The sequence below is a fragment of the Microcebus murinus genome, chromosome 13 (assembly GCF_040939455.1).
Source record: "Microcebus murinus isolate Inina chromosome 13, M.murinus_Inina_mat1.0, whole genome shotgun sequence".
NCBI classification, from domain to species: domain Eukaryota; kingdom Metazoa; phylum Chordata; class Mammalia; order Primates; family Cheirogaleidae; genus Microcebus; species Microcebus murinus.
This window is the reverse complement of record NC_134116.1, coordinates 78607836-78618915: the sequence shown is the minus strand read 5'-3', so window position 1 is coordinate 78618915 and position 11080 is coordinate 78607836. Positions and strand designations below refer to the sequence as shown.

The 11080-nt window shown below is 37.7% G+C and overlaps 1 protein-coding gene across 3 annotated transcripts; it reads left to right on the top strand.

The window, feature by feature from the left end:
• The first annotated feature begins 452 nt into the window (after positions 1-452).
• On the top strand, positions 453-9839 carry RNF6 (ring finger protein 6). Of its 3 annotated transcripts, none has more exons than XM_012778536.3 (5): positions 453-582; positions 1199-1281; positions 3287-3491; positions 4330-4425; positions 7031-9839. In XM_012778536.3, exons 3-5 carry the CDS (start codon positions 3305-3307, stop codon positions 8788-8790), a joined length of 2043 nt encoding a protein of 680 aa, XP_012633990.1. In that variant the 5' UTR covers positions 453-582; positions 1199-1281; positions 3287-3304; the 3' UTR covers positions 8791-9839. The 3 variants fall into 3 exon arrangements, with proteins under 3 accessions (XP_012633990.1, XP_012633991.1, XP_075865667.1); XM_012778537.3 differs by lacking the exon at positions 453-582 and adding an exon at positions 618-742; XM_076009552.1 differs by lacking the exon at positions 453-582 and adding an exon at positions 618-742 and having other exon boundaries at positions 1118-1281.
• Positions 9840-11080: the final 1241 nt, after the last annotated feature.

Here is an 11080-nt window from a genome sequence, read left to right as displayed (position 1 = left end):
CAGACCGTTGGGCGCGTTCTGTAGCCTGGCCGGCAAACAGGCGACACCAGAGCGCAGGGTAGGCGCTGGTGCTTCCCAAACGCGGAAAGCAGGCTGTGTCTGTGCGACGACGCGGCTGCCACGAGCGCTGGGCGGCCCGGCATTTGGATTCGAAGAAGCAGCCCCTGTGACCGCGGCGCCGAGAGGGCGGAACGCGGAACGCAGGCACCCGGGCTCCCGCCGGACGCAGTTTGCAGTCGCACTGTCGAGCTCCCGGCCGGCGGCGGAGCGTCTCCCTCCGCGGAGGGGGCAGCCTGGCCGTTGGCTATCGAACCGGCCTTCGCGAAAAGAAGGGCTGGGGCCTGCCGTTCCTCCTCCGTTAACATGCCCTCCAGCAGGACCACCCCGAGCTTCCAGCTTCTCCCTGTGGACGACTAGCGGGCGCAGCGGCCTCTGGAGGCGAGCCTCTCCTGCCTCCCCGGCCACAGCCCCAGGCGCCCTCGAGGACAGCCGCCAGCCGCAGACTTTTCTCGGGGCACGAGGCGGACGCGGGGGAAAGCCCTGAGTCCCACCGCTACTTCCTGGAGTAGCCGACGAAAGCAGGTCAGCCTTTGGGCCACCCAGCTCTCCTCCAATTGGTTAACTGCCCTCCTTAGGCGCTCCCCTAGCTGGTGATTGGTTCAGAGACGCCGTCTGTCACCGGCTTCCCTGCGGGAATCTAGGTCGCTAAGGGAAGCGTTACTTGAGGCTCGGTTGGAGAGAGGTTGGTTGGGGCCCTGGGCCCAGTTTGTTCATTGTGGCGGCGACCGTCCCCCGGCGCGAGCTTCCGTCGCAACGGCCGGGAGAGGGACCAGTAGCGGGGCGGAGGGTGGGAGTGGCAGAAAAGTGAAGGTTTAGGAGTAAACTGGGGACACCTGACCTGGCAACGTCCGAGCGGGACTGGGATGGGGAGGAGGAAGGCCTCTGAGAGAGGAGGCGTAATCCCGGCAGCAGTGACAAGCGTAGGAGGAAAGGCCTAAGTTTGTTGTGGGAGATAAGGGCCTTACGGGAGATTTTTTATGACCTAATTGTATGGGGAGCTAATTTTCTAGGTGAGTGTCTAACAAAATCCATTGGGGAATTTACTTTGTCTTTGCAGTAGAGTTGGGAGACTGTCAGCCGTTCCCGGCCTTCAGAAAGACAATTTATTGAATAATTCAACTGTCTTTTATTGCTTCAGATGGGCAGCTCTCAAAAAAGGCACAAACCGTTGAAGGATGGATACCATTGCATATATTAAAAGCATGTTGAAAGGAAAATAAGGTATTCACTTTGATTTAATTACGGTTAGTTGAATAAGAGTAAGAAAATTACCTTTGAGGAGAAGCTCTTAAGTTTCGCATGATATTAGGGTAACTCGATTTATGATACGTTTCAACTTTTTAAAGCATTTATTACAAAAGTCATATTGCTGCTGTACCTACCAAATATGCTCTTTGCTAACTGTGGTCCTGATTATTCTGAAAATGGAAAGAAATCTTGAATTTTTAGTAATGTCATTTTGCATTTGGGTGGAGAGTGCTACTAGGTCATTCATTCAAAATCACATAATAACCACTATGAAAAAAATGCTTGAATTTGTATTGTGATGTTAGAATGCACGTGAAATTGGATAGTTGCTTACTCCTGCAGCAGTTTTGACCTGTAGGCTAATTTCACTTTATGTTTAAAGCAGCTTGCTTATTAAACACCTGGTATATTTTGAGAGGCAGAGTTGCAACTGTTGCTTCACTGGCAGCCTAGCCATTTTAGCCTCCAGCCTCTATTGAGTCAGGTGCTATATTACTCATATCCCTAGTGACATGCCAGAAATTGTCAAGGAATAGTTTATTTCAACTGCAGAACATCCCACATTAGCTTTTAACAACAGACCTGGGCCCTACCCTGGAAAATTCTAACCAGGGATTGGAGACAAGATCTGGGCATCTGGAGTTTTAAAATATCCTCAAGCGAATTTGTTAACCATTGCTTTAGTAAGTCACTAAATAGGTGTGTGAGACAAACCATTTTTTCCCGTGATTTCCTTACAGTTTAATAGTAGGCATCTCAGGAATGACATTTAAGTATAATCCAAAAATAGCCTTTGCTTAGGTAAGGTCAAGAAGTTTCACTGGCACTCTGAAACCCCTGGGACTAACCATTCTAGGCTTAAGGATGAGGCTTAATATGGGAAGACAAAGTGCTTTGATGCATTTTCATAATCCTCAGAGCCATGCATGGTATGTTGTTTCCTGTTGGGTTTCAAAGTCTTCCTGGTAGGCTTTAAGGAGAGATCAACTCCAGGTCCATTCAGTAGATATAGTAGGCTGAATTATTTTCACCTCAAAGAGCAATGGAGGGTAATAATACATTTGTGAGCCTTTTTTTGGAAAGAATACCATGCTGGAAAAAATGTAAATTATACCTTCCCAATAGCCCTTTGCTTATTAAGTAAAGAACATGTGTAATTTACATAAACATAAAAGAGGACTTTTAGACTAACTTTACTAGAGAGTCAAAGAGGTAAAAACATGGGCCAGGCGCGGTGGCTCACGCCTGTAATCCTAGCACTCTGGGAGGCCGAGGTGGGAGGATTGCTTGAGGAGTTCAGAACCAGCCTGAGCAAGAGCGAGACCCTGTCTCTACTAAAAATAGAAAGAAATTAATTGGCCAACTAAAAATATATAGAAAAAATTAGCCGGGCATGGTGGCGCATGCCTATAGTCCCAGTTACTCAAGAGGCTGAGGCAGAAGGATCGCTTGAGCCCAGGAGTTTGAGGTTGCTGTGAGCTAGGCTGACACCATGGCACTCTAGCCTGGGCAACACAGTGAGACTCTGTCTCAAAAAACAAAAACAAAAACAAAAACAAAACGGTAAAAAATGAGATAGTTTGGTATTTAGGTATGAGAAATATGTGATGAACCCAAATCCAGTCTTATTTAAATGATAACTTTAGGTAAAGAAGTAGGTCCAATTGTGTTCTATATCCTGGAAGTTGTTTTTCATTTTATATGTAAGTTTCATACTGCAAGATTTTGAAAATAAAGTATTTGAGTAGGGGAAAAATTTAAAAATAAAAGAACCTACAAGTTAAGATTACAAGAGCCAGGTGTTGTGGTGTGTGCCTATAGTCCCAGCTACTCAGGAGGCTGAGGTAGGCTGATCCACTTGAGCCTACAAGTTTGAGACCAGCCTGGGTAACACAGTGAGACCCTGTGTCTTTCAAAAACAAAGCCATATGTAGTCCATGACTTAATACATTGGATTTTGTATATATTGTTTTAACAGAGAGCCAGGAATCTCAGTATGAATCAGTCTAGAGGTAGATCAGTTGGTGGTAGTGAAGAAACTCAAGACCACAGTCATCGTGAAAATGAGAGAAGATGGCAGCAAGAGCGTCTCCACAGAGAAGAAGCTTTTTATCAGTTTATTAATGAACTCAATGATGAAGATTATCGGCTAATGAGAGACCATAATCTTTTAGGCACCCCTGGTAAGAGATGGGTTTTTCATCATTAGATGGACAGATTTCAAAATAAGGAGAGTTAGATTTTTCTTTTCCTTCTTCCCTCTCCCGAAATATAGTGTGTTGTGAGTTTAAGAACTTTTTAATATAATGAAGTGGAAAATCACTGGCTACTGTGTGTTATAAGTAGATGAGAATATTAGACATGGAGTACTGTTACACAGATGCCACACTAAAAGTTTAATGTACATCATAGTGTTAAATATTCTCATATATAGTCCTATTTCTCTTAAATAATATTTGCATAAATAAAATATGATTTTAAATCCAATTCTAACTCATTTGGTGTGTTATAATTTATTTATTCAGCTGAATTAATAACCCCCTAAAGTCCAATGTGCTCCATAAAGTTTTTACAAATTCATTTTACAAATGAAATAGCAGAAATTTGTATTTTATATATTGTATGTTTATATGTTGATGACCTATATAATGAAGTATTGGGGTAAAATTCAAGTAAAGAGTTGAAGTTTTCTTTATAAATGCTTCCTCCTTAATTTCTTTTTAACTGACAAAAATCTATAGACTTATCATTTATAGGTTCCTAAGTATATCAACTGAGAGTACTTTACCAATTATTCAAATTAAATTTTATTTTAATAAATTTTAGTAAAACAATAAATGAAGCACAACCAAACTGATGTACATTTGTGTCAGTTGGATATTTTTAACACTTCGATTTATAGAAAATGAAAATAAGACATTGTCTTCTACAGGTTGGTAAAGATTAGTCTTATCTTTTGTGAGTTCTCATAAAACTTGATAATTTAAAATTCTTAAATGAGCAATTTTTTCATTGCTTTAGGAGAAATAACATCAGAAGAATTACAACAGCGGTTAGCTGGGGTCAAGGAACAACTAGCATCTCAGCCTGACTTGGGAAGTGAAACAAATAACAGAGGTACTGTGAACTCCATTCCATAAAATATCTTACACAGATTGCCTTCAGGGTCCTTATGTATATGAAATAGTATACAATTCAGTTAATGCCCAGCGTAGTTCTTTTTAATCTTAGAATGTACGTACTTCTTTTACAGTGATGTAACTCAGCTTCTGTAAATTTATGTACATGCCAGGTGGAGTGGCACATGCCTATAATCCCAGCTACTTAAAAGGCTGAGGTGGGAGGATTGCTTGAGGTGTGGAGTTTGAGGTTTCAGTGAGTTATGATTGTGCCACTGCATTCCGTCCTGGGCAACAGAGCAAGACACTGTCTCTTTAAAAAAAAATTGGCAGAAAAAATAAGAAGTGAACTATTAAAAAAATTTTTTTTATGTAAGACTGAGAGTCAGGAGGAAACCTGTTTTTTTTTTGTTGGTCTGTTTGTCATTTTGAGCGAACACTAATCCATTATATAAAGAGTTTTTATAAACAACAAAGTACTTGTAAAAAAAATTTCAAACGAAATAGAAAGATAAAAGAGTTAAACATAAAAGCCAACTTTTGTGTCCATCTTATCAGTTCTTCCCTCCTCAGAGCTATTAGTAGTAGTTTCACATATTTAAAAATCATTGTATTTGTTACAGCGAAGTCTGTATAAAAACCCCAAAATGCAATGGCTCAACAAGATAGAAGTTTATTTCTTTCTCATGTTAATAGTCCAGGGAAGGAAATCCTCCTGGGACCCACCCAGCTAGCAGAATGGTGCTACAACTGTGCTGTAGCCACTAGCCACATGTGACTATTTATGTTTAGATTAATTAAAATTAAATAAAATTTAATATTTAGTTCCTCATTCATACTAGCCACATTCAGGTGCTCAATAGTCACATGTGGCTAGTGGCTTCTGTATTGAACAGCACAAATACAGAACATCTCCATTACTGCAGGAAGTTTAACGGGACACCACTGCTCCAGGGTAACATTTGCATTATCAAGCTACATCACATCCACATCTAGGTTTTAGCTGTCAAGAAGGAGGTCCAGGCCCCAACCTGAAAACAAGATGTACAATTCTTTCCCCATGCCATTTATGAGAACTTAGTCACATAGCCACAGCCAACTGTCAGGCTGTCCATTTACTATACTTTCACGATAAAAGTATAGGATAGATTTAAGTATATAATTAGCAAAGTCTTTCACACACCCCATGATCACCACATTCTAGTTAATCAGTGAAGGAAGTATTATTTAGAATGATTAATGTTTACCTGCCCTTTACCTATATCTTCTTCCAAACTAAGATGGAAATTGAATATTAACACATTTTATTCTTTGTGTTCAGATTTGTAAGTTGTACTGTATTGATACAACTGTTAATACTGGTCTTTTGAATGTGTTTTAATGAAAAATGTAGTCATCAAATGTAAAATAGCTCATTATCTTTAGTATATAGCTATGGTTGCTGTTTATTTTCTCAGCACTAGCAGCTGATTAACAACTTTAGCTTCAACATTTAAAAAAGTTTTTATGAGAGAGATTGCATAATGAAATGAAACCAAAACAATCTCATTTAATAGCTATTTTTGAGTAGATCAAACTGTAAAGTTGAATTCTGTATAGTTAATGTGCTAATGCTTTTCATTGAGTTTTTACACTTTGTATATTCCACTGTATATAAATGGAAAATTCAAGGTTGGCATAGTGGCAGTATCATAGTCAAAGATGTTTATCTGGGACACATCTATTCCTAAATTGATTCATTGAACAATATTAATTGAGAGTCTGATTTGTAGCAGATACTGTTGTAAAGGCTGGGGATTTAACAGTGACTAAAACAGTATAAAAATCTTTGTCTTCGTGGAGCTTATATTCTAAATTAATAGGAAATGTATTTTATTGTGTATAACTAACATTTATGGACTACTTCCTATGTGCCAGCTATTATGCTAATTATTTTATATATAGTGTCTTATCCTCATGATAACCCTATGAGATTGATACTGTTATTATCTGTAATTTATTGATAAGGATACAGCCATAGAAAACAAGTAATTTGCCCACAGTCTCCCAAATATAGTAATGTGGTTCTAACATTGTATTTAGAATGCCAGATTTCTTGATATGTACATTTTTGGCAGCTTCTGAGAAATAGGATACAATTCCTAAGGTTATAAAAATACCTAGTTTCAAAGATGTTGATTGAGTTGGTTTTTCCAGAAAGATTCCACAAATATAGGATGAATTCACATAAAGTTTGCTTCTTTTATTGATACTACTGTATTGATAAAGCAATTTAAATGTACAATTTTACTAGTGGACATATTTCTCACTTGGCTTCATATCTTGCCAATAATAATAGGTACTTAGAAAGCAGGAGTAAAGATTTCTCCACAGCTTTGCATAAATACTATTTAAAGTTTTGTAATTATGTAAGTTTAATTTTTATAATATGTTTCTAGTAATATATACTTTCAGTAAGTTCAATTTTTTTGCCATTTTTTTCATTAAAATTTACAGATGTTCTTTAATTTAGTACAAATGTTTTTCTTATAAGCTTCCAATAAAGAAAGAAAATAAGGTAGATTTTAGAAATTGATCTTAAGATGATTTGATTTGCTTTCCAGACTCAGAAGTTCCTAGAGAAAATTCAAATGAAGATTCTCTGCTAGAATGGTTGAACACCTTTCGGCGCACAGGAAATGCAACTCGAAGTGGGCAAAATGGGAATCAAACTTGGAGAGCTGTGAGTCGAACAAACCCAAACAGTGGAGAGTTTCGATTTAGTCTTGAAATCCACATAAATCATGAGAATAGAGGATTTGAAATTCATGGAGAAGATCATACAGGCATTCCACTTTCAGATATTAATAGAGATCACACTCGAAATAGGCAGGAAAGGTCAACTAGTCCTGTGGCTAGGCGAACAAGAAGCCAAACCTCAATGAATTTCAATGGTAGCAGTTCCAACATTCCAAGGACTAGGCTTAATTCAAGGAGGCAGAATTCAGCTGAAGGATCTTTCTCAACATTAGGAAGGTTAAGAAATGGAATTGGGGGAGCAGTTGGCATTCCTAGAACTAGTGCTCCACGCACTAATTTGAGTAGTCACACAAACCAGTCAGGTGGTAGTGAACTCAGGCAAAGGGAGGGGCAACGATTTGGAGCAGCCCATGTTTGGGAAAACGGGGCTAGAACTAATGTTACAGTGAGGAACACAAACCAAAGATTAGAGCCAATAAGATTACGATCTACTTTTAATAGTCGAAGCCGTTCACCAATTCAGAGACAGAGTGGCACTGTTTATCATAATTCCCAAAGGGAAAGTAGACCTTTACAGCAAACCATTAGAAGATCTGTTAGGAGGAGAGGTATAACTCGTGTCTTTTTAGAGCAAGATAGAGAACGTAGAGGTACTGCATATACCCCATTCTCTAACTCAAGACTTGTGTCAAGAATAACAGTAGAAGAAGGAGAAGAATCCAGCAGATCCTCAACTGCTGTGCAACGACATCCAACAATCACTCTGGACCTTCAAGTGAGAAGGATTCGTCCTGGAGAAAATAGAGATCGGGATAGTATTGCAAATAGAACTCGATCTAGAGTAGGGCTAGAAGAAAATACAGTCACTATCGAAAGCAATAGTGGGGGCTTTCGCCGAACTATTTCTCGTTTAGAGCGGTCAGGTATGCGAACTTATGTTAGTACCATAACAGTTCCTCTTCGTAGGATTTCTGAGAATGAGCTTGTTGAGCCATCATCAGTAGCTCTTCGGTCAATTTTAAGGCAGATCATGACTGGGTTTGGAGAATTGAGTTCTCTAATGGAGGCTGAATCAGAGTCAGAGATTCAGAGAAATGGTCAGCATTTACCAGAGATGTACTCAGAACTGAGTGACTTAGGTACAGTTAACAATAGCAGTCAGCACAGTGAAGGTTCCTCTCAAGACAGGCAGGCCCAAGACAGCACTGAAATGCATGGTGAAAATGAAACCACTCAGCCTCATACCCAAAACAATGACAATAGAGGTGGCAGGCAGTTGCGAAATTCAGACAATTTAGTTGAAACTGGAACACTACCTATTCTTCGCCTTGCTCACTTTTTTTTACTAAATGAAGGTGAGGACGATGATCGAATACGTGGTTTAACCAAAGAGCAGATTGACAATCTTTCCACCCGGAACTATGAGCATAATAGTATCGATAGTGACCTAGGTAAAATTTGTAGTGTTTGTATCAGTGACTATGTAACTGGAAACAAGCTCAGGCAATTACCTTGCACACATGAATTTCACATTCATTGTATTGACCGATGGCTCTCAGAGAATTGCACTTGCCCAATCTGTCGGCAGCCTGTCTTAGGGTCCAGTATAGCAAACAATGGGTAAAGTGATGGGATCGGATCTATTCAAATGCTGTATTTTAGTAGAGCTGAGTATTCAAGAATAGTTTTGCTGAGTTATTTGTGATGAGCTAACGAGGATGAAAAATAACAGATTATAGTTTGAACTATTTTTTTGTGTGCTTTTTTAACTTGTTAAAAAGGAAATTTATATAAAATTTAAAATGCAAATGTTAAATTATCCAAAAGTACAGAATAGTTAATATTGCTAGAACCAAATAACCTCTAAAAATGTTTTTATTTTGGTAATTTTGTCATGCTAAGTACTTTTGTATCTGTACAATTCAGTAGGTTAAAAATCAATCTTTTTCTTAATAGTACAGCAGACTTTGACTTCATAGGCTTAATACTATGTCTAGACATTGGTGTCTATGCTTTCGTTAACTTTTTATTCTAAGGACTATCTTTTCATGAAAGTATTTGGCTGAATGTTCGCTAAATATATTTAAGTTATTTGAAATGTTAAATTTAATATGCAGCATACCATGTGTGTGTATATAGGTATATAATTTTAAGGTTAAAATATTCAGTCTAAAAACTATAAGTTTGATTCTTATTTAAGCTTTTGAGATAATACTGCATATGGTATAATGTTTAATTTTGGCAAGATCATCTCTGAGAGAAAGTGGATTAAGAAATAATTTAAAAATAGAGATAGTTTACTGAAGCGTCTCTGACAATCTGACTTATACAGCAAGCAATATATGATACTAAACAAGTATTTATTTAGAAATGGAAAATTTAGAACATATAGGTTATTTAACTTGAGTTCTGCCTTTTTGTAACGTTTTTGAAAGTACAAACAATTCTTTGGGTTATTAAGTAAGGTATACAATACGCATGGTTTCTCAAATTTAGTTTTAACATCTTAAAAAATGTCTAAAATCAAATGCGTAGATAATCTATTAAGTTTACTTGGAGGCCAAAAAACTCCAATTAAAATAAAACAAAAAACCTTTAAGAGAATGTAGAATTTATATAAACACAAAATATGCATTGAAGATCTATTTCTACCAATAAATATTAAAACAAAGACTGTATGTGAACTATTTTTTTCTATTGCTCCATTGTGCTTTATTCTCTTTCAAAATATTTATTCTGTACTAGGTGCCAGGCAGTGTTATAGGTGTTGAGGATTCCCCAGATGACAAACAGGCAAAAGTCTCTATCTTCATGGAAAAGCTGTATTTGCTCTTAGAAATTGAAAATCAGTTGATAAAATGATTATTCCTACCATCATAATTGTTTATGAATATATGACACAGTTTTCTTGTGATCCTGCTTGGTCAAAATCATAAGAACAATACATCAAGGCCAGATTCTGTGTGATTTAGAAATATCTCACATTTACTTTTATTTTTTCATAGGTGATTATGTTCAATTCATTAGGTTAGATACATGCCCAGGAATGTTGGAGAGACTGTGTTTAATAATACCTGGAGTGAATAGTTTTTGTAAAAGTTGTGACTTTGGAGTAAATGATTTATGTAGGTCAGTTACAGGACATAAGACTAGGAAGGTTGATTTGAAGGCTTTACATAGCAGACTAAGGAATTTTTATTTTATCTTCCAGACATTAGATGTCCTGTGATAATTTTAGTGGCAAATGGTAAGATTGTTTTTAATGTTTCAGGAAGATTAGTACAGTATACAGACTACAGGGGAATGGAGAGAGGGAAGCAAAGAAACCAATAAAGGAACTATTGTGATAAAAACCATTTTTATTATCAGTTATCATTATCATTACTATCCAACCTAGAGTGAGGATAATGAGAAGGGTATAAAAACATTGTTTTTTAAAAAAAGATGTTATTTGGTCTCTTGTTCAGAATAAAGAGGTAGAAGAGAATCATATCTTCATGAATGAAGAGACAATCACCTGAGTGGAGGAGACAGAGCTGACCCAAAAGACCACTATAAGGAATGCCCATTTAGACATCTTAAACATATCCTAAATCATACATCTCACATGCTTAGTTCAGTTTTATCATTTGTCCCCAATATGAGGAGAAGCTAAATCCAGCATTTATTTATTATGTGGATTATTCCTCAGGAAGTTCTACCTCCCCTGGCCTGATTTGTTAGGAAGATTAGGAGGAGAACAAAAAGGGAAATGAAAAAAAGTAGGGATACAGAAAAAAGCACATTAAATGTTTGTATGACTTAGTCCTTTGCAAGATATAATAGTGCTACCAGCATGGGAAGAAATCCTAAATAGGTGTTTGAAACACCACTAAGTTGTGTATTGTATGGAAAATTCCCTGAAAGCAGCAGTT

Bases quoted from the DNA above. Each gene is read 5' to 3' on its own strand.
- RNF6 (XM_012778536.3), top strand. From the start codon at position 3,305: ATGAATCAGTCTAGAGGTAGATCAGTTGGTGGTAGTGAAGAAACTCAA. The intron at 3,492-4,329 runs GTAAGAGATGGG...TCATTGCTTTAG, and splicing joins TAATCTTTTAGGCACCCCTG to GAGAAATAACATCAGAAGAA. The intron at 4,426-7,030 runs GTACTGTGAACT...TTTGCTTTCCAG, and splicing joins AAGTGAAACAAATAACAGAG to ACTCAGAAGTTCCTAGAGAA.